The 24,249-nt window shown below is 38.8% G+C and overlaps 1 protein-coding gene and 1 long non-coding RNA gene across 5 annotated transcripts in view; one reads left to right on the forward strand and one right to left on the reverse strand.

The window, feature by feature from the left end:
* LOC142100767 (uncharacterized) overlaps positions 1 to 20,725 on the forward strand; it is a 38,213-nt gene extending 17,488 nt beyond the window's left edge. For both annotated transcript variants that reach the window (XR_012678899.1, XR_012678898.1), the window contains one exon: positions 17,457 to 20,725. This is a non-coding gene — a long non-coding RNA (uncharacterized LOC142100767). The remainder of the gene's footprint in view (positions 1 to 17,456) is intronic.
* LOC142100766 (uncharacterized) overlaps positions 1 to 21,640 on the reverse strand; it is a 28,221-nt gene extending 6,581 nt beyond the window's left edge. Inside the window, exons 1-4 of one of the 3 annotated variants that reach the window (XM_075184571.1) lie at positions 21,264 to 21,636; positions 11,539 to 11,644; positions 7,240 to 8,415; positions 6,742 to 6,939 (exon numbers count right to left, since the gene is read on the reverse strand). In XM_075184571.1, coding sequence (XP_075040672.1) covers positions 6,742 to 6,939; positions 7,240 to 8,371 — 1,330 coding nt within the window. In that variant the 5' untranslated portion in view covers positions 8,372 to 8,415; positions 11,539 to 11,644; positions 21,264 to 21,636. Of the gene's footprint in view, positions 1 to 6,707; positions 6,940 to 7,239; positions 8,416 to 11,538; positions 11,645 to 21,263 lie in introns of all 3 variants that reach the window. The other 2 variants (XM_075184570.1, XM_075184572.1) reach the window with 2 other exon arrangements.
* Between the last annotated feature and the right edge of the window lie 2,609 nt (positions 21,641 to 24,249).

The raw sequence follows: 24,249 nt of genomic DNA on the forward strand, positions 1-24,249 counted from the left end.
CATAGTCCTGTACCACAATAGCGCCACCTTTATCCGCTGGTCGAATGCAGATTGAACTATTCTTGGATAATTCCATTAGTGCTTTCCGTTCAAGAAGATTAAGATTGTATTGTATCCGGCGTTTATTACTTATATCTGCCTGTATTGAACTATCAACCATTCTAATAAAGGATTTAATAGAAGGGTTATTAGAAGGAGGGTCAAAAGTGCTGTTAGGTCTAAATGGAGTTGATGATATCTTTTGATCAGCAAAGAATTCTTTCAATTTAAGATGTCTGTGTACTTTAAATAAATCTACCTTCCATTGGAACTGGTTATGGAAAGTAGTTGGCACAAATGTAAGTCCTTTGGATAATAGACTAACTTCTGAGTCTGTTAGAGGACAAGAAGATATATTATATATTAAATTCTCCTCTGTCTTGGGGGGAGGCGGTTTTGGCCACCTCTTCCCACCCCTCCTGGAGTTAATCCTTTGACGTTTTTTGACGGTGCCCATTGTGATCTTGTAGCCACTCCAAAATGAGTTTCAGTGTTTTGAGGCCCAGAGGTAGCTTCAGGCATTTGGGTTAATGGGGTTTCCGTATCTGAAGAAGAGACACTCGAACTATTATCAATTGTGTTCAGATCAGCTGGTCTCCTTGGTCGAAATCTACCGACGATTAAATTGTGGATTTTGGGTTTCACCCAAGAGCCAACGGTATACCCTATGATCCCTGTAGTCCGCAGCAACTTTACTTAATTTATCTCTTTTAAAATTTATAAGGTCTCTTTTATAGTTAGAAACTTGGGTTTGTAGTTTATCCAACCAATCACTGGAAGAGTCCTGGCTCAGAGTCAGATTGTATGAGTTTTCAGCCTCAGTTATATCTATATATATATATATATATATATATATATATATATATACGCACAGTCACGTCCATAAATGTTGGGACATCGACACAATTCTCATATTTCGAGCTCTATACACCACCACAATGGATTTGATATGAAACTAACATGATATACTTTAACTACAGAATTTCAGCTTTAATTTGAGGGTATTTACATTCAAATCAGGTGAATGGTGTAGGAATTACAACAATTTCTATATCTGTCTCCCACTTTTTAAGGGTCCAAAACTAATGGGACAAACTAAACATTCCTACATCAAACTTTCACTTTTTAATACTTTGTTGCAAATCCTTTGCAGTCAATTACAGCCTGAAGTCTGGAACGCATAGACATCACCAGACGCTGGGTTTCATCCCTGGTGATGCTCTGCCAGGCCTCTACTGCAAATGTCTTCAGTTCCTGCTTGCTCTTGGGGCATTTTCCCTTCAGTTTTGTTTTCATCAAGTGAAATACATGCTCAATCGGATTCAGGTCAGGTGATTGACTTGGCCATTGCATAATATTCCACTTGTTAGCCCTAAAAAACTCTTTGGTTGCTTTTGCAGTATGCTTCGGGTCATTATCCATCTGCACTGTGAAGCACCGTCCAATGAGTTTTGAAGCATTTGACTGAATATGAGAAGATAATATTGCCAGAAACACTTCAGAATTCATCCTGCTGCTTTTGTCAGCAGTCACATCATCAATAAATACAAGGGAACCAGTTCCATTGGCAGCCATACATGCCCACGCCATAACACTACCACCACCATGCTTTACTGATGAGGTGGTATGTTTTGGATCATGAGCAGTTCCTTCCCATCTCCATATTCTTCTCTTCCCATCACTCTGGTACAAGTTGATCTTTGTCTCATCTGTCCATAGGATGTTGTTCCAGAACTGTAATGGCTTTTTTGGATGTTGTTTGCCAAACTCTAATCTGGTCTTCCTGTTTTGGTGGCTCACAAATGGTTTACATCTTGTGGTGAACCCTCTATATTCAGTCTTGTGAAGTCTTCTCTTGATTGTTGACTTCGAAACATATACACCTACCTCCTGGAGAGTGTTCTTGATTTGGCCAACTGTTGTGAAGGGTTTTTTTCTTTACCAGGGAAAAAAATCTTCTGTCTTCCACCACAGTTGTTTTCCATGGTCTTCCAGGTGTTTTGGTGTTGCTGAGCTCTCTGGTGCATTCTTTATTTTTAAGAATGTTCCAAACAGTTGTTTTGGCCACACCTAATGTTTTTGCAATCTCTCTGATAGGTTTGGTTTGATTTTTCAGCCTAATGATGGCTTGCTTCACTGATAGTGACAGCTCTTTGGATCTCATATTGAGAGTCAACAATAACAGATTCCAAATGCAAATGTCACACCTAGAATCAACTCCAGACCTTTTACCTCCTTAATTGATGATGAAATAATGAGGGAATAGCCCACACATGTCCATGAAATAGGTTTTGAGTCAATTGTCCCATTATATTTGGTCCCTTAAAAAGTGTGAGGCACATCTAGAAACCGTTGTAATTCCTACACCGTTCACCTGATTTGGATGTAAATACCCTCAAATTAAAGCTGAAAGTCTGCAGTTAAAGCACATCTTGTTAGTTTCATTTCAAAATTCATTGTGGTGGTGTATAGAGCCCAAAATATGAGAATTGTGTTGATGTCCCAATTTTATGGACTTGACTGTATATATATATATATATATATATATATATATATACACACACACACACACACACACACACACACACACACACACACACACACACACACACACATACACACAATGTGGACAAAAGGATTTGGCCATACCTGTTAATTAATGAATTGAGGTGTTTCAATCAGACCCCTTTCCACAGGTGTATAAAATCAGGCACCTAGCCATGCAGTTTCCATTTGCAAACATTTGTGATACAAAATGGGTCATTCTGAAGAGCTGAGTGACTGCAAGCGTGGAACTGTGATAGGATGCCACCTTTGCAATAAGACGGTTTGTGAATTTTCATCCCTGCTGGATATTCCATGTTCAACTGCTGTAAGTGATATTATTAGAAAGTGGAAGCGTTTAGGAACAACAGCAACTCAGCCACGAAGCGGAAGACCATGTATAATCACAGAGTGGGATCAACCACTGCAAAGGCGCATGGTGCGTAAAAGTCACCAACGCTCTGCTGATTCCATAGCTGAAGAGTTCCGAACTTCCACTGGTATTATTGTAAGCACAAAAACTGTATGGCGGGAGCTTAATGGAATAGGTTTCCATGGCCGAGCAGCTGCATGCATGCCTCACCAAGACAAATAGCAAGCGTTGGATGGAGTGGTGTAAAGCACAGAGACAGTGGACTGTGGAGCAGTGGAACCGTGTTCTGTTCAGTGACGAATCACTCTTCTCTGGCAGTCAGATGGGCGAGTTTGGGTTTGGCGGATGCCGGTAGAATGTTACCTGCCTGACTACATTATGCCAACTATGAAGTTTTGTGGACAAGGAATAATGGTATGGGGTTGTTTTTCATCGTTTGGGCTAAGCCCCTTATCTCCGGTGAAGGGGAAACCTAATGCTTCAGCATACAAAGTCATTTTGGACAATGCTATGCTTCCAACTTTGTGGCAACAGTTTGGGGAAGGCCCTTTTTTATTCCAACATGACTGTGCCCCAGTGCACAAACAAAGGACTATAAAGACATGGTTTGATGAGTTCCATGTGGAAGAACTTGACTGGCCCACAGAGAGCCCTGACCTCAACCAAATCTAACACCTTTGGGATGAACTGAAACGGAGATTGCGAGCTAGGCCTTCTTGTCCAACATTAGTGCACTCCTGACACTCTGCTGAGTGCAATCCTAAGTTCCTGACACTCTACTGTGTGCGATCTTGATATACCTCTCTGGCGTAAGAATTTCCAACCATTGGTTACACAACAACTTTTGTATGTTTTCAAATGTAATAAGTCTACACTTTTACATATCTCTAATTAAATAAATAATTCCTGACAGCCCTGATACCCTCATTGATTTGTCAACTACTTCAAAAGCAACATCGACAACATCCATCAAGAAATTTCCTCTTGCCAGATCCAGCAGCCAACACCTGCATTTTCCTCCACTCACCTAAACACCCTCAGTTCTTTCTCTCCTGTTACTGAAGACAATATATTCACAATCCTCTCTTCCTGTTCCCCCTCAACCTGTAACCTCTATCCCATTACCTCCCAACTCCTCCACACACTCATTTCAAATGTTTGCCTGCACCTAACTTACCTCTTCAGCCTGTGCTTCTCCAAAGGCACTTTCCCTTCCATCTTCAAACAAGCACTCATCTCTCATATCCTCAAGAAACCATGTCTTCTTCCTATGTCTCTCTGTTGCTACAGCCCCATTTCTCTCCTCCCTTTTTCTTCCAAAATTCTTCAGCATCTTGTGTACAATCATCTGACCCATTTTCTATCTGCTCGTTCTCTTTACAATCTGTCTTAAATGCTGTGGCAAGACCGATCTTCCTCTCTCAATGATGCACCATTCTGCAAAGCCCCATTTATTCCCATTACTACATCTCTGACCTTACGCAAGATAGCTTCCTCTTGCCCTCTTTAATCTGCCTCTCACCTATGCCTCCTCCTCTCTGATAACCACCTCTCACTCATGCCTCCTAGATTTCTCCCGTGCTGCTTCCTACTTATGATGGTGATGATGCAAGCCTCTAAATATATTTCCACTAGCAGGCTGGTTTTGTCACTGCTAATGTCAAGAGAACACTAACCATCACAGAGAAAAGGAAAACTAGGTAAAAATATAAAAATGCTGGGATAGAGGTAAGGAGGCTGGCCCAGGACTACATTTTGTTGCTTTGGGACTGAAACCATACCGGTTATGGCTGGCATGAGACATAAGGCTGGGCAGAACTGTCTGTGGTGGCCTTGAGTCTGAAATATTCAGAATTTGGTAAAGATGAATATCTTATTCCACTGCTTTGCAATAAAAGTGCAATGTAAAACCCTTTCCCATTTCTTGATAAAGCCACGCATACTGCATATTGGACATGTATTGTGTCCATACACATTTACTTATTTGGCCTGATTTATTAAGGAAAATAAGGCAAAAAAAGGAATAAATTGTCTCCTGGACAAACCATGTTACAAGACAAGGAGAGCAAATTAGTTTATTATTTTGCGCACAAGTTAAATACTGGCTGTTTTTTCATGTAGCACAAAAATACTTGATAGCTTTATTTTTACACTGAAATTTTAAAGTTGATCTACAACATGCCCTAATCCAACTATAAATCTGTCCCCACATTTTAAATTTACCTCCCCCTCTAATGCAACATGGTTTTGCCCAGGTGCCAAGTTACTCCTTTTTTTGCTTTTCTTTCCTTAATGAATCAGGCCCATTAACTCCACAAATTATGTTTATAAGATAGTGAATGCACAAAATGTTTTATTTGTAGATACTTGAATCCTCATTTTTAACGATGCTAGGGTCTAGCTTTTTTAATGCAAGGCAACATGCCAGTATATCATCATTTTTCTCATAAATAATGCCTATCTAATCTGACTTTCACCAGAACACTCCATAGAAACCTGTCTCTGGAAAGTAGCTAGCAATATGGCAACCCCACCAAATTTTCCTTTCCACTTCACCTGGATCTCTCTTCTGCATTTGACACTGTTGATCATCCACCACTCCTGCAATTGCTTGATTCCAATGCACCTGCAACACTGTGCTCTCCTGGTATTCATCATATCCATCCAATGAAACCTCACCCTTCCCCAGACCATTTCCTTCAATGAGACCTCATCCTGACCCATCCTATTCTGTTTTGGAGTATCCAAGAATCAGCCCTTGGTCAACTACTGTTCTCTTCTAATACATTGGAAAACAGATATTCACATATAAGCTGTAGTATCACTGTATTTGCCAACATCTCAAAGCCATTTATAATTAAACAGAAAAAATGAATTGTTATATTCCCATCTTCTAGTCATAGCAGAATCATTTTACCTACCTCCCAAGTTTAATGTTTTGGTGTCACCCCTGTCTCATCACCAGCCTTTTTTTTTGCTTTCAGAAAATCTCCCAAGTTATGCCTTCTCCATTTGTGCAACATGACCAAAATATGTTCTGTCTTCATACAAGATGCCACCAATCTCAGGATCTATGCCCATATCATTTCTCAACTTGATTATTGAAACCACTTGTCTGGTTTGCCAATAAAAAAATGCATCCCCCTGCAAACAATTATAATTGCTGCTGCAAGACTCATCTAAACTTACAATCCTTCCTATCTGTTAATGCTTTAATTAGCTTCCCATGAACTTCATAATAAAGTCAAAGCTGAGTCTTGCCTAAAATTCCTCAATAACTTCTGTTCTGTATGGGACTAATTATCCCACACCCTATTAGACTTTGTTCAACTTTTAACATTTTTAAATGATTCATGAATATTTTCTTCACAGAAGCCTATCCACTTCCTCATGTCCAATAACTTCTCTTACAATAACTGTTGCTTACAGTAATCACACACACTTTCCCCACCAGCAGTTCTAACTATTATTCCCCCTACATTATGTATCAAGTATTCCCCATTCATCTTAGACTGATAACCCCGTTTGGGCAGGACTGTCTTTACCTTCTGTCTCATGTCATTGTACGTAATATGTTTATATCATGAAGTACAGAACTGCATGATATGTTTCCATTTTACAAATAAAGTGTAATAATTTAAGTTTGTGAATGCAATAAGGTGGCTCCAATACTGTATTAACTAATATTTTAAATTAAGTGGCCCTTTAAATAAGAAACATATTTTAGTTTTGTTTCACAGCACCTAAATACCTTTTTGTTGGTGATCTAGACTGTACTTCCATACCTAAACACTGCTGGCGTATTGTCTTGAGCGTTTCAGATAAAGAGTGGACATCTTGATCTTCATGGCCATCTTGGAAGGTTTCATTATCAGCAGATACATCCATTGCTGACCTGGCATGACTGACAACCATCTCTAGAGTGTTTCCTTCAACCTCCTCAAAATCATCAGGGTAATCCTGCACTTCATCATCACCGGAACCTTAAAACAAGAAAAATATAGCATCACAATCTGAGTGTGACTATAATGAACAGGTACAAGCAGTGTTTTCACGTAAAGAGTGTAAACACTCACACAATTTTCAGGCAAGCGAGGGGTACTGGAGTGTGAAGAAATAATAAAAAATATGCAAACTTCACATTTTACACTGCTACCCGCTTTATATATAGAAATAGATTTTTTAAAAGTTTTAGTTTAGGATTAAAAGTTTGAATAAAGTCTGACATTTGCAGCGACTAGTTAAGATTATATCTGAAATCCACATTTGCTTTGAAGGCTTACCAATTTCCTCTGGGATATCATCATTCTGACATAGCAGGCAACTTTGCCCCTCTATCTCCTCTTCAACGGAAGAAAGACTGTCTTTGTCAAAGTCCTCAGAATAGTCAGATTTGTCCCCAGTGCTCGATAATTCATCATGATCCCACAACTCACAAGAACTGACATCTGGCTTGTATGAGCTTGGGGGAGCAGATTTAGACCTGAAGTCCACTTTAGATGTGTCATGACAGGCCAGTGATGTTTTGCTCCGATTTTCTGTTAAACAAACTTCTCTGTTTTCAGTCTTTTCCAAATTCTGCTTATACAGCTGAAATTCATGTTTCTGTATAAATTGCTTCAAATGGCCCTGAACAAAACTTAAGCTTAGAATGCTGTTTGCATTAGGTCTAGATTCTGGACACTTATCTAGAATAGTTTTCACCAAGAAATGTAAATCTGTGGAGTAGCAATCAGGCAGTGGAAGATATTCCCCTTTAACAATTTTGTAAAATAGGCTTATTAAGTTTGTTGCAACAAATGCTGGCTTGAAGGCACACATCTCGTAAAGTAAGCACCCAAGTGCCCAAATGTCTGATTTGGAGCTGTATGGAATGTCTTGACACAGCTCTGGACTAAGGTAATATGGTGTTCCCACACATGTACTTGCCATATCCATAGTACTGCTCATTACCTTTGAGATGCCAAAATCCCCAAGTCGAATCATGCCCTTTTTGGTGAGAAAGACATTAGAAGTCTTGATATCTCTGTGAAGAATTTTCATGGAATGAATGTGTTGGATGGCCATAGTCAATTGAATAAACCAGTCCATGATGGTGTCTTCTGAGAAGAAAACACATTTCCTCTGTTTGATGTGATCATCAAGTGTCCCTCCATCACAATAGTCCTGGACAATAAAAACATGTACATCCTCCGGGTCACAGAAGTACTCATGGCATATTACAATATTGGGGTGTACAAGCTTACCCAGGATAGTTGCTTCTTGAAGTATAGACTCCTTGGTTCTCATTCGTTTGGATGCATCTACCTTAATCTTTTTCACAGCATACATTTTCTTGGTCTCTTTATTCCTCATTAGAAATACTTCAGCTGTTGCTCCTCTCCCAATTTTCAATATTTTTTCATACTTCTCCATGTTGTTTCCAACACCTGCATCAAACAGAAAACACTGGCCAAAGCCTGTGTTGGACTAAAGTATTAATATCTCACCAGAAAATCCTACAATAACAGTCTACTGTTTGTTTGAAATGAACATGTTAAATGTAATATTCACATTTTATAATCAATATATTAAATAATACATGTTATGGAAATGATTGAGGAATGGGTGAAATAAAGTAATATTTTTCAATATTTCTTTGTGCAAAGTATGCCATATAATGGATCTATGTGTGAACTACTATAATCACTATTACGTATATTATTATATTATGTCACTTTAATGGGCAGTACAAGGCTGGTCAAATCTGAGAGATATCTAGAACCATGTTTAAATTAAAAAATAAATAAATAATGTGCTGCTTCCTAAGAATGATGACTACTATGTTTAAAAATTGTGATAGCTATGTGATGAAGAGTATATAAATAATCTATTATTTTATATTTCATTTTATAACATAAGAACAGAATCAGCCACAATTGAATTAGAAGTTGGTCTGAACAAAACTCTCCTCCCCCCACCAGAAGGTCTGTGAATGTTTGTGTAAGTCTGTTGCACAGTTATTACCATATGAATGCTGTGATCTACTTTCTGTAGGAAGGTAAACTCCCCCCCAGAAGTAAGGTTTCTAATACACATTACACAAGGAAGAAAGTTCCTTTTCCTGCCCTGCTCCCGATGTGAGAGGACTTAGCTAATGGAGACTGCAAGCTTAGTTCCACGGAGGTCTGTATAGCGGCCTTGAAAGGCTCTGGCCAACAGAATTTTTTTTTTATAATGGAGTTTTGAATGGAAGGTGGTCGAATCTGGATGCATATGTGGTAGAGTATGTGACATTGAATGATGATTGTCTTTGCTTAGAATATAGTTGAGATATGGAAGTTTGTATACAGATTGTAAATGTGATTGGAATTGTCTGAGTTCAGATAAAATGATGTTAGTGCAAGAGTTATTTGGAGCTTGTGTTGGTTTTAAAAGTTAGACTATGGTTTGGTCTGGATAGTGTTACATAACTGCATGCCTTCTAATAATTTTGCAGTGCTATGTAGATATAACATAGGTAATTGTATGGTGTTAGTCTGATTTGTATGTGATTATGTAGTCTAATAAGAACTGGGCCCTGTTGCTATAAAAGTAGGTAGTAGATTAGGCCATTACAAGCACATGTGATTAAGATGGCTGACAATGTGTTGACTCCTGTAATGCTGTACTATTCCTGGAGTTCCTGTTATATTTGGGATGGATTGTTGGTTTACATGGTAACATTTGTGATTGTTGCAAAAGATATTTAGAATAGATGTCTTTTGTGTAAAATAGATATTTGTGGTGGATTTACAAGTATAGTATTAGAGGTTTAATAACTGAGCCCTGCTAATTTATAGTATTGTTCAGGAAGTGGTCAAATTGTTAAAAGGTAGTTTGTAATGGAAAACTTTTAAATAATGCGGTTTATTGCTGAAGAAATTGAAATAGTTAAAATGGCAACATGGAGGTGATCTAGAAGCTACCATTGGAAGGGAATGTGGATAGTGAATAATGGCTGTTGGACTTTGACTGAGATAAGTGAAATGAAATGATAGATGGATAAATGGTAGAAGTTTTGAGATAATTGTGATAAGATTTGGTTGTGGAATGTATGTTTAAAAAGTAGGTTTTAGAATGGAGTCTTGCCTGTGTGTTCCCCCCATGCACAGGTCTCCACCCTCCCCCTCCCCCTCCCCCTCCCCCTCCACACACACACACCTTTAGACAATAGTTAGTCAAAACACAGACACAATGACTTTATATTTGTATATTTATACAACAGGAAATTGACTGCAATATATTGTATGAAACGAAATCTGTTGAGTTTGTATAAATACACTGTTTACTGTTTTATAATATATACATAGGTTTTACAATTAGAATGTTAATAATACAACATGTTTTATATTAAACTATATTTTGTGCGTAGTTTTCTTGAAGATATGAGCATAAGTTATTATGTGAATATTGATCCTGTGGATTTAAGGGAAAATAAGAATTATATTTCTTATATTTTCCATACTTTGGGACTTTTCCTGCTTTAGGTATATGAATGTCATTTGTTTTGAGGACTACAAATTTTATTCTAAATGTTCATTTTTGCTACTAAAATTAATCTGAATAATTTTAGAGTATATATGTTCCATAGATTGTAAGCTTGCGAGCAGGGTCCTCTTGCCTCTCTGTCTGTGTGTATTACACTGTATTGTTTAATTGCTGTGTTTGTTCCCAATTGTAAAGCACTATGGAATTTGCTGGCGCTATATAAATAAATATTGCTGATGATGATATATGATTGCAAATATATGCCCATGCGAATTTGCATAAACACAAGTTATGCTCCTATTTAGAGCTGTTTATGCTTAGCTGCATTTCGACTCCAAGTATGGATGTAGCAGATGTTGAAGCTATGGCATGCATAGAACTTTGAGTAGGGTCAAACTATATGCCTAAAAATCATAAGTCAGATGTACTCCTAACCATAAAACTGTGTGCAGCTCCAGGGAGCATGGTTAACGTAGTCTTCACTACCCTACTGTACAGTACTTGCAAGTCCCTGATCCGCCTCCTGTATTCGAGGCTTGCAGCGCAAAACAGAGTTAGAGCAATTTAAGTTTCTTGTCAAGACTGTATGGGCCCCTTTTACAAATTTAACATAAGAAAAACATGGGGAAGATTACTTTCCTTTCTTTGAAATGATCTGCCCAAATTAATAAATCACAACTGGAAGTGGTTCCTTTCTTTCAGTGAGAGAGACAATCTTCAGGATTGACAGTGTTTTGCCAGATTACCAATGGCGAATAAAATAAAATGGATTAACCCAGAGTAGTTTTCTGTAGAGAAACTTTACAGGTTGATGAAAAGTGACCAAACACAATTCAATCTCACATACAGGGCAGCCGAGAGGGGGGGGGGGAGCGGGTACATTTTACCCGGGCCCGGGCTTGCCAGGGGGCCCGGGCCGGGCCCTCGCGTGCAAATTTGTAATTTTTTATTTTTTTTCTATTCTGCGTTTTTTTTATTTCTTTTTTTTATTTTATTTATCAGCGGAGGGGGGGGGGGGGTTCGTCGTTGCTGGGGGGAGCTGGAAATAAAAAAAAAAAAAGATCCATACTCACGTGATCGGCGCTGCGTCCCTCCTTCCTCTCTTCTCCATTCACACTGACTGCCGGGCGTGACGTCATCAAGTCACGCCCGGCAGTCAGTGAGGAGCGCCAGACAAGACTAGAAGAAAGAAGAGAATACAGAAGAAAAGAGAAGAGAAGAAAAGAAAAGAAAGAAGGTAAGTAAAGAAGCGGAGAGGCAAGGGGAGGGAAACAGAAAGGGACAGTGCTATAAAGAAGAGGGAGTAATAAAAACAGGGGAGAGAGGCAGAGAGTAAAAAAAAAAAAAAAGGGGAGAGAAACACTAAAAAAAAAAAGGGGAGAGAAACACTAATAAAAAAAGGGGAGAGAAACACTAAAAAAGAAAGGGGAGAGAAACACAAAAAAAAGGGGAGAGAAACACTAAAAAAAAAAGGAGAGAGAAACACTAAAAAAAAAGGGGAGAGAAACACTAAAAAAAAAGGGGGAGAGAAACACTAAAAAAAGGGGAGAGAAACACTAAAAAAAAAAAAGGGGAGAGAAGCACTAATTAATGGGCGCTATTTTGTTTGTAGGGTGATGGTGGGGCAATTTAATAATGGGGACTATTAATTTATGATGGGGTGGTTTGGGGGCTATTGAATATGGGGGTGAGTTTAGGGAGAATGAGGTCTATTTATTAAATGTGACTATGAGTTATTTAATGGCAGTAATAATGATTGCGGGAAATAGGTATTGCTGTTTGCAGGAAGGGAATAGGTTTATTTATTAATATGTGAATACTATTATTTTAATGTTGGGGCTGGAGAAAGGCTTAATTATTAATCGTGGGTGCTATTGATTTAACGCCGGGGCTGGCTGTAATTTTCTAAATGTAGCCATTTTTTTTTTCCAAATAGGTCCTTCAACATTCCAGGATCCGGACAAGCCACAACTAAAGAAAGCAGCAGTCACAGGTGGTGAAAGTGAGAAGAACAGGTAGGAGAGAGCAGCAGAGTGTGTGAAATGTTGTGATTCTAGTAGGGATAATGTAAATTTTTGGTGAGTGTTGTGCCCAATATAAGGTGCAGGCTCTTTGTGTACACACTGCATTCTTTGTATACTACACTGTGGTGCTAGATGTCTTAAAAGTCAGGAGTGCTGGGACATATGCGATGCTCTGGTGAATTCAGGACCTAGTGATTTTGATGTGCTAGCCACGCCCCAACGGCGCATTGCCATGCCCCCAAATGTATGACCACACCCCGAAAAATTTTGCAACGCCGTTAGGCTAGCCCCGCCCCAATGATGCATTGTCACGCCCCTGAATGTCTGACCACACCTCTAAAAAAATTTGCGCCTCAGTAAGGCGGCGCAAATTTTTTTGGGGGCTTACTCGACTATGAGGGGGGCCCCATGAATTTGTTGTACCCGGGCCCTGAATTCCTCTTGGCAGCCCTGCACATACACAGGTGTGGGCAAATCTGAAAGATCAAGTCATTCGCCAATTGGGCCATTTGGTCAGATAATACAAGAATCCATTACCATATTCAGATGATGCCTGCATAAAAGGTTAGTAGCAACCATTATTCAACCATGTTTACAGTCTATCCTGAATGACACCTTATAGATTCTGATCAGATGTTTGATAGGATTGGAGATCTTTTCCCATGTGCAATTCGTGCCAGTCAAGTTTAAAACAGCCTAATTAGCCTTCCAAATTATAGCGTATGGGCACCACTTACAAAAAATAACATGATAAACAACAACCAAATTACCCTGGAGCGTCATGACAATTTGGTAATTTACAGTAGCAATGTGTTAAATATGATTTTTTGTTAAGGCCTCATAAGGCCTTTGTTCAGCCATTTTATTGTAACTTGTATTGAAATATTATTTGCTAGAAGAGATTATTCATTTTTCTGTTAACTTGCAGTTTTGCAATATGTGAGCCTATGGCCTTGAAGTTGAACTAATAGAGAACACCTGAAGAATGTAACCAGTTATGAAAACAATAATGAGCTTCATATCCAGCTGGTAGTATGGGAGCTGTATCCATGGTGTTGCACATAGCATATCTCCAACTCCCCTTGAGATAAGAAATAATAGGCTCATCTATCCTTAGAAGGGGGAGAAAAGTAAACACCTCAAGAATACGTGAGAAAGTTAATCAGTAGCGCTTCTCATAAACTAGTGGTATAAACTATTGTATGCATATGACGTAGGATTCATTTATTCAGTAGCCTATAAAAACCTGTATCTTTGTATCAATAAACTAGAGAATATTCCTTGCATACAGAACTTGGTCTGTGTCAATTCTCTCCAGCTGATTGAAGCGCTTCCAGATATACTTGACACCACAGGCTGACTTGGGTCAGAATTTTAGATTTTACAACTTGGAGGTCGCCACAGAGATTCGCTGTCCAGCAGGCTACAAGACAGACAACGGAGGTTTCCCAGCACATTGAACCCCAACATCCGCGGTCAGTAGATTTCTACTCGTTGGTCTTCCTAGTCTGGGTCACCTCATGTCTGTCTGAGGCACCTGACACGCGAATTTGTGAGTCTCAAGTATCATCTGATTAATATAATACAGTATTAACCCAATTTGTTTACTGTAATTGTATTGTTGATTAGATTTTTGAAAGATGATTGAATTTTGAGTGCATGTGTTTGTACCTATGTATGATGTATAAAGCATAAAAGTCACATAAGACATTGATCAAAGAAGCATGTAATGGAATAGAGGGATTTAGAGAGTTATTGTTTTGAACATTGAGTGAACATTTTAGACACCATCCCCAGAGGTATATCAAAGAAGGGAGATTCTGTAATCTGCCCAAATTGTGTAAGAGAGATTTCCAAAAGACCTTCGTCCCAGATACTGTCAAAGAAGCTATTTAGCACGGACATCCAGTACAAGGAGTCCACAGAACGGGACGTCCAGTGCAAGGACAACCCACAGAAACTAGATAAGAGTCCCGATTTGGACTCAACAGAATACTGTCAATACGAGTAATATAGATAGTAAACAAATGACAGCAGCTCCCTCATAGATATGATGCACAAAGACTAAAGGAAATGGGGGAGTAGAAGGTCTGCAGGGAATTTTTCAAGAAAGCGGGGATAGCCAAAGATATGTGTGGATGGAGAAACAAAGGTGTTGCAAGTGGTAATGTGACAAGAACAAAGGGGTATTGAGATCAAACCCCAAGAGATTGTTTGAGGTGGCACAGGAAAGTTAAGAGATCTGAAAAGTCGAAATATATGTGGATATGCTAAATGCATCGGAAGCTGAATAATGAATCAAGTAGGTTGTATATTATAAATGTATGTTTGATCCTGTGCAGCTGAATAAGTGAAATGTGCCCCTCCCTTATTCTGTGTAAATGATTTCAGTGTGTTGAGATAAGAAGCACACTGTTTTTTGTTTTTTGACAATGTATGTAAAATTAAAAAAATGTGTCCGGAGTGCTGATTGATGATAACATGTTGAAGCTAACTTGTATTTAGTGTAATGCTGGGACTTGTAGTTCCACAGCAGTAGGCTGGAAGATGTCAGTTAAGTTTTCTTTCTCTGTATGTGAGTTTTGTCTCCGTCTTACTGCGTGTGAGAGAGATCCGTGATAATTCACATTGTTTGTTCTCTGTCTTAGTGCTCTATAAGGGAGATGTTTGATTTACTTTAAATCACAATGTTTGTCTGTCTTGTCCGTTTTTTACAAGAGACATGTTTCAAGGTTGAAAAAGTTGTACATTCATTGCTTAATGATAAGCTTTTAAAAAGATACAAAAGAAGTTTTAAAATGTTTGGTCCGATTGCACGGACAAGATTGTAAATAATGTACATTATCACTATAAGTACTAGTGTCAGAACAAAGCTGGCTGGGATCCAACAAGCCGTTTCTGTATTTGAACAAAATAATTTTGTTTCTGAAGTTCAGAAATATAGCTTTCTCTTTAATGAAGTTGAGAATTGTGGGAGTGAGCTTACATGCTGTTTTTATCTGTGTTAAAATGGCGCTGATGAATGTTCTCAGAAATCAGGAGGGTTTGTTATGCCTTTAAAGAAATGTTACGAGATAAAATGTCGTCTGTGAGCGAGACTTAAGTGAATATATTTTTACTTTGAACACGAAAATCACAGAATCTAGAAATATGTGTGAATATTTGGTCACGGGAGAGAGATTTTGTTGAGAAAATGTTGAATGATTTACAGACACAATGTATTGTGTCTAACGAGAGTACTCTGATTTATGAGACAGTGCTGCTTTTAAAATGGTTGAATACTTGGAACCAAGATTCCAGATTGAATGTTTCTAAACCCGGAAATTTAATTAGTGTCATTTAAAAGGGCTGTACTAAGAGATGATAAGAAAGGAGTGGCTTTGAACACTCGCCCAGGTCTCGTCACTTTGACATTCTCTATTTGTGAAATTAGGGACTGCCCCTTTGAGGAAATCAAGGCATGGAACGCATAGCGTCACAGTTAAGCTTTTAGCAGCTGTTCACTGGTTACCTGATAACAGTATACACGCATGTTACAGTTACAGTAATTCCTAGTAAATAAATGTTAATCTCTATGCAAAAGTTTTTTTTTATTCACAGGTCTCCAGCTGCAAAGACCCATTAGGCAATCCAGATTGCATTGATTTAACTTCCAATGCACCATCTTTGCACCACAACAAACATAAGTATAAACTAATGAAGGATTCAAATAACGTAAACTCTTCTGAGTAATGATTACCTTGTTTTGGAAGAGATATTAGAGTTTATGTGCTATTCGCATAGCAAATGCATGAACTAGGTGGTTTTTCTGTATGTGCAGAAAGCAAAAGGTTTTTATTTGTATCCTCATTACAGTTTTGAGTAAATCAGTATTTGTAAAGACATTTACTGCCCTTATTTACTGTGCTATAATTGTCATATACTGTAAATAATTCTTTTTATTGTGGGTATGGTAATGCATTGATGGGAATTCTATATTTTTACAGAAATGAAAAAGATTTAAGACTTTAAGAGCAATTGTATGTGCTCCTGCATTAGCACTTCTGGATCATAGCAAGCCATTTATACTCTCCTCTGAGCAGAACCAAATGTTTAACCAATTTTAAGCTGAAATAACTTCAGCGCCAGCACTGGCTTTGCCAGATTATGACAAGCCTTTCACATTATTTTGTTATGAAGTCAGTGCACATGTACAAGGAGTACTGACACAAATACATGGTCGCAAGCTAAGGTCACTTGCATACTACTCTGCTTTAGTGCTTGAAAAGAGTATAGATATTGTGCTAGGACACCCAGTTACCTTAACGGTATCGTACGTTGTGACAGAAACCAAGCACAAGCAAAACATTTGTTACCGGCCAGATTTACTAAGTATGAAGATATACAGCACAAAGGACATTCCCTCCTATTGTGAAATGAGTGACATATAACACTTGCCGAGCGCACTGTGTATTTTCTTCCTCCCTTTCCTTTTTTATTAGAAGAAAAAAAAAAAAAAAAAAAAAAGGAAGCACAAGAGGCCCCAGAGCCTCTCATGTTCACAGATATATGTTAAGACCTTCAGACAAGGGGAATCTGAGTAAACTGTATTTTAAGTTTTTTAAAGGTCCAAGGGAGACCAGAGAGGGGACTTCATTGATATTAGCAGGAGGAATATAGATTGCACGTTATTTTCCTTTGCTGTGCGCTGTAGATGTGTACTAGACTAGAAAGGAAAGCCAAGTTTGGAAGAACCAGACTCAGGCCCATAGTAATGTATAGATCATTATACATAATTAGAAAATTCTAATATGAAAGTTTAACCCAACCAAATAAAGAAAAGAGCAACCCATGACTACAGGGGTTTACACCCAATGCAGGAATGTGTTTGTGAGTATTGTGGCCCAACACATTATTATATACACTAATAGAACTGATGATGTGGCTTATTAACAGGTTATTTAAGCTAAGTGTTTCTCTTCCAGAAGAATTAAAGTTACCACATCTGTCTTAACCGTTGTACTGTACACTCTATCTAATGAGTGTAAACTTTGTGGAACTCAGAAACCAAGAACCTTTTCCTTGGATTCCACATGCTCCTTACTGAAGCCTATCCTAATGAAGTAGCACTGCTTACTCCCAGTAACGTTACACATAAGCAGTGCACAATGTTGAATCCTGCTGCCTTATTGCAGCAAGTTTCAAAAGATGGGAGAAGTACCTGTATATATTGGGGTTACCCTAGGGATTTGGGGGAATTCCATTCCAGCTTGAACAGAAAGAAAGGAAAAAAAAAAAAAAATGCAAACAAAATTTTTCTGAACATGATTGCATAGAACTAATGAAACAAGAATCTCTGGTTTTATCTCACATTAAAGATAAACCATTACCAGATGCAGACATCACTCTTTTTGTAGATGGTTCACACTATCACATAGATCCTGTCCCGTATACAGGGTGTGCTGTAACCACACACACAGAAATAGTGATTCAACAGACTCTACCGAGTCACATGTCAGCACAAGAAGCTGAACTAAAGGCCCTGACACTTGCATGCATATATGCAAAAGGACAAAGAGTAAATATTTACACTGATTCAAGTTATGCATTTGTAATTGCGCATGATTATGGCCCTGTATGGAAAAGTAGGGACCTTATGGGTTCAGCAAGCAAACCAGTCAATATGATGAACATACCAGGGCATTGTTCACTGCATTCCAGCTGTCCTCCAAACAGTGATGAAGATGAAGACACACACAGAGATACTACCCCCGAAGCTAAGTGAAATAGACCAGGCCGCACGAGAAGCCGCCATAGCCCCAGTACCCCAAGGGGAGTCTATTTACATGGTGACCCCCTGACCCCTGTTTGACCAGAGCACACTCCAACTTATGGAAAGACAAGCAACAGAAAATAAGAAAAAGACTTGGGCAATACATGGAGCACTAGAAGTGCAAGGAGTGGTGTAAAGGTCAGCGTTTGTGTCTGCCAAAAGTAGTTTATCCCATTATGGCCAATATAGCACACGAGAAAGTGCATCTGGGAAAAGATGCTATGGTTGTACTCACTAGCAGCTTATGGATAGTACCAGGGTTCGCCCAAGCAGCACAGTCGTTAGTGGCAGAATGCCTAGTCTGTGCACAAAGTAACCCGAGTAAGTCTGTCCTATGGAAAAGCACACCCCAGACATAATATCCCTATAAGAGGATACAGATAGACTTTATAACTTCCCAAATGCTCGGGCTTTGAGAATGTGCTTGTCTGTGTCAACTTCTTTAGTCACTGGCTGGAGACATGGCTGTATAGAAAAGCAAATGCTAAAGCATTAGCCAAGAAAATTGCGAATGAGGTAATCTGATGATATGGTGTACCAGAGGTCATTGTAAGTGACAGAGGGATACACTTTACGGGGCAAGGATTCCAGAAACTATCACACCCCCTACAGATCCCAAAGTTCAGGATGTATGGAGCGCCTTAATGGTACACTGAAATTGAAAATGCAGAAAATAATGGCTGAAACAGGTCTGCCATGGATCTCATGTTTACCTGCACTCAGTAAAAAATACTGCTAGGAAAGACACAGGTTTAACACCATATGAGATATTGTTTGGCACAGCAAACAGAACAGGCTGTTATTTTCCATAGCAACTACACCATGTATATAGTGATTTGTTGAATTATGTTGCCTTATTATAGAAACAACTAACTGAAATACATGGTCAAATATTCTCCTCCATTGCAAACCCTAATTTTGATACAGGTACCCATAAACTGCACCCTGGGGGGCTGGGTGGTCGTGAGAAAGCACATCAGGAGAAGTCTTGAACCCAGATACAAGGGTCCTTATCAAGTCCTGTTGACGACTCCCATGGCAGTGAAAGTACAGGAAAGAGACACCTGGATTCACGCATAACACTGCAAAGTCTTCAAATCAGGGGAGTCTTGTTCTGATAAATAGAAATGACTGTCTCATTGTATTGATATGTCTTGCCAGAATAATTGTGACTGAAGTAGGGATTAAGGCCTCCCTAACCCAGTATGAAACAGACAGTTAAGTGACATATTGCCTATGCCACTGTGAGAAACATATGGGAAGGAGTGCTCAACAATTTGCACTCATAGTAGAGTAAACTCTGAAAATGTCTTTGTGCAGATGCATAACCTCATTGGTAAAGTTGTCAGTAATGATTCATGTTGGATATTGGAAATATTGGCATTAGTAGCAAATGGTTTAGCAATCCTGTTGATCGTATAGGTGATAATGAAACTAAATATATGGCTGATTAAGAAGTTACTGACACTTGATTGTTGTCTCTCCAAAAAGGGAACCACTGAAAATCCCGAACCTCTGATGATCACAGAAATTACTTCTGAAACCTGACCAGACTATGAGTGTCATGAATTATTTGGACTAGCAAAGCCAAAGAACTGCAGAGTTTGCAACAAGAAACTACTAAAGATTGAACAAAGGACATGCAAGGCCTGCAGAACTACTATAGACTCATTAACTATCTTTTAAGAAACCATCTTCTAAGAAACCATCTTTTCTAGACATGGACATTTGCCAAAATGCATCTCCTCATAAATCAAGTTAGGACAGGGAGGATCACAGGCTTATTAGTGGGGGATGAGTTGACAGATTCCTAAGGGGACCAACTCTATGCATGTGGCCTCCTACATGTGTATAAGTACCTGCTTATTAAGAATGTGGTTCTATAGATAGGATTAGGTAGGTAGGAGGAGAAAGGGTCGAAAATTGAATAAAAGATGGGAAATGTTAAATATGATTTTTTGTTAAGGCCTCATAAGGCCTTTGTTCAGCCATTTTATTGTAACTTGTATTGAAATATTATTTGCTAGAAGAGATTATTCATTTTTCTGTTAACTTGCAGTTTTGCAATATGTGAGCCTATGGCCTTGAAGTTGAACTAATAGAGAACACCTGAAGAATGTAACCAGTTATGAAAACAATAATGAGCTTCATATCCAGCTGGTAGTATGGGAGCTGTATCCATGGTGTTGCACATAGCATATCTCCAACTCCCCTTGAGATAAGAAATAATAGGCTCATCTGTCCTTAGAAGGGGGAGAAAAGTAAACACCTCAAGAATACGTGAGAAAGTTAATCAGTAGCGCTTCTCATAAACTAGTGGTATAAACTATTGTATGCATATGACGTAGGATTCATTTATTCAGTAGCCTATAAAAACCTGTATCTTTGTATCAATAAACTAGAGAATATTCCTTGCATACAGAACTTGGTCTGTGTCAATTCTCTCCAGCTGATTGAAGCGCTTCCAGATATACTTGACACCACAGGCTGACTTGGGTCAGAATTTTAGATTTTACAAATGTTATGACTTGTTCTGGAAAGTAAAAAAAAAGTACCATGGTAAACCATTAACTTACCTTGGAATTTCATGATCATTTGGTCATTGGGAGTGAAAGGTCCTTAAAAAAACCTGTCTCAAGAGCTGAGTCAAAAGCCTCATAAATATAGTCGTACGGAACTACAGCACTAGCAGCTTCCTCTCGCCCTTATTTCATTGATACATTGTATTAATCGTGTCATAACATTTGGTTAGCAGACGTGGGGAACATAGGAAATTGCAACAACTTCACTAATAACAACAACTCGAGTTCCCAAGTGTTCGGGTTTTCCTGTAGGTGAAGCTCAGCCCTTTGGGAAATAGTTTCTAGCTACCCCCTATGTGCTATATGCCTAGTGTCACTATCCTGGGACACACCATCACACATAGCATGATACATGTATTTTATGTGTTATTATATATTACCTGTCTCCTTGCTGCCGCCGGTTGTTCTTCCCGGGGTGAGACCACAGCCGTCCTTCCTTGGTCACATTACCATGGCATGGCCTGCGAGTTGTTGTGCTCTGCCGGGATCACGTTACACCTCCGGCAGCCGCTCTATTATTAGTCTCTGATCTCCATGGAAACCGAGTCCTGTACAGAGTGCAGCGTCTGACACTGCAGTACTACTGCATTCCGGAGAGACACTTCTCGGACAATTTGAGCTAAATTGTGTTTTTATTATTATGATGTTATTATTATTGTTTTATTTAGTGTCTGTGTGCAGGATTTTTTCCTCCAGATTTCATAATAAATGAACTTCAGCTAAGAATAAGTCGATCAATCCATGTCAATGTGTAGATTAACTACTGAAGACTTCATACATCTTAAAGTGGATACCACTGTTTTGCATTTCCTTGTCGTTCACAATAACTTTGTTTACTCATAAAATTATGGCAGGGATCCTCTGCACTGAATCATTCCCATTGCTTAAGTCATACTTCCAGGCATACTGATTATAACAACAGCGTCACTTCAACCAATTATACAACCAGTGCCCCCACAGTTGATTATATCAGCAAAGCCTGATTTACAGTTGAGCTAATATGTGCTCCCCCACCAGGGCCATAACTAGGGAGCCCACCCAGATTGCAACGCTGAAGAGGGGTGCAGCTTATGAATATTTTAGGTTCATTTGGTTAAAATTGATAGCTAGGGGGGGTGGCAGTTTTTCTTCTTGCCCCAGGCATTTTACTTTTTAGTTACTGCACTGCCGCCCACCTCCCAAATATGTACAGCAACAGTGGACGTACCACTCAGGCCAATGTGGAAAGTAATGCCGAGGACATGGAGGTAGTGGGCTTGACAGCATTATAGTGTGGACACTCTAAAAATAGTAGTACATTGGCAAAATTAAATCGGGAGACGTACCTTATGTATTTCAATGGTGATGGTGTCGTGCCATGGCAGAATGATTGCTTATGACAACTGTTTTTATACATGTTATGTATTGTTATTGTGTTGTTGATTCTTTGAACATGAATAAATCTGTTACATGGCAACATCATAATGTACTGTACCGCTTGCAGGTATATCATATGCTTGCTCTACCTCTGTGGATGAACTGCTGTCTGTGGGCATGCTGCTAGTGGACGTACGTGGTGTTTCTTGGTCCCTCACAAAGTGTAACAGAAGTACCATAGCTTTGGCACATACACGTCTTCAGCTGTAGCTCCAGATATTTTGTCTGCTTCCACTTTATTTAATTCCTTTTTATACACAGTCCTAAGGTTCTGGATCTTGCTTTTTGCCCATTCAACAGTTGCATCACCATGTTTCGCATCATTCTGTTAGAATACTCTTTGGATTTGGCTTTCCACAAACATGGGTGAGCCCTGTAGGCCTCAATAAAATCCTTCATTAGGTCAGCATTTCTTTCGTAAGCCATTGTGTTCTGTTTGGGTATAATAAAAATAAACATATGTCCCATCTGTGCTGTACAATAAACTAATGCAAGTACACATGTATGCACCAATCAGAAAGAACTTACCGTATATGTGAACGAATGTACAGCTCAGAAGAATTGTAAAATCCCTTCGTATGTAATGGTCATGAAAGGGTTAAAGTTATAGAAAAAAAAAATCCATACACGAGGTTATTATACACGAATAGGCATCACCCACGATGCTCCATTCTCTGCAGGCATCATCACTGATTGGTACACAGCATAAACGAACGCCAATGTCTGAGTGTATAAAATTATAGAGGAGTCTGTCTGGCGCCGAGGAACGTGAGAAGATGGCGGGTGAAGAGAAGGTGTTAGTGGGGGTTGAGGCAATGGAGACGGAGACGCAGTCACAAATGGTGCTGGAAGGGCCAACAAATGTTGGAAAAGTTAAGGTGGGGGATGGAGATGTTCAAGAATGTACTGCAGTTAAAAGAGCAAAGTCAATGAGCCCAAGAGAGATGGAGATGATGGTAAAGGTACTGGACCAGTACGACTACGACTGTCAAAAGCGAAAGTACAGAAAAGTTAATAATAGAAAGGAATTGATAATGCAAAAACTACTGCGATTGCTGAAGGAAAAATTTGGAAAGAAAATAAATAAATTCCAAGTCCAGAAGAGGTGGTCGAACCTTAAAAATAAAGAGGCAAGGAGATTGGAGCGAATCCGTAGAAACATTAAAAAAAGTGAGTAGCCCGTGTAGTCGTGTAATGTACCTGTTTGAAGGACTTTATGTATTTCATTCTACTATCACATGAACCAATGCAAACGCATGATTATTGTTTTGTCAGAAGGAAGAATTAATGGTGACAAGGCCACTGTAGATAACCTAGATGTAATAACACCTGTTATCAAACAAGAAAAAATAAATGTGCCAGAGGGACCACAACACAAACTGATCTCGAGTAGTATGATAGGTGAGCACATTTCAGGTGTTGGATTAAAACTTTTATTAACTTTATTATAGATATAGAAGTGTAATGGTAAACATTTTTTATTTTCTTGCTTCATAGATACCATCGTCATATACGATGAAAGTTCGGAAGAAGAAAAAAATGTTGCCAAGCTCAACGAATATTTTAAAGAAATGAAGGGAAATATTGCCAACATCAAGAAAAAAATTAAAAACCTTGATAATACTTTTGATGACATGTATATGCTGTTTGCAACTGTTGTGCCACAAACCAGTAGCACCCTTTCAGTGTAATACTATTTTTTTTCAACGTGTCATATTGTACTATACAAATTTTATATTTTATTTTTTTATCTGCAATAAAACTGTTGCATGAACACTGTGTGGTTTATTCAGAGTATTTTACAAATATTAGTTAATAAAGGTTAAAATGACTTTATGGGGCATATTCAATTGTTTTTTTTCCGCGCCACGGAATAAATATTACCGTTAATACGGTAATAGATAGCTGGATTTCAGCTCGCGACTCAGGGAGCTGCGAGCTGAAATCCAG

This window comes from Mixophyes fleayi, chromosome 9 (genome assembly GCF_038048845.1).
Source record: "Mixophyes fleayi isolate aMixFle1 chromosome 9, aMixFle1.hap1, whole genome shotgun sequence".
Lineage (NCBI taxonomy): Eukaryota > Metazoa > Chordata > Amphibia > Anura > Limnodynastidae > Mixophyes > Mixophyes fleayi.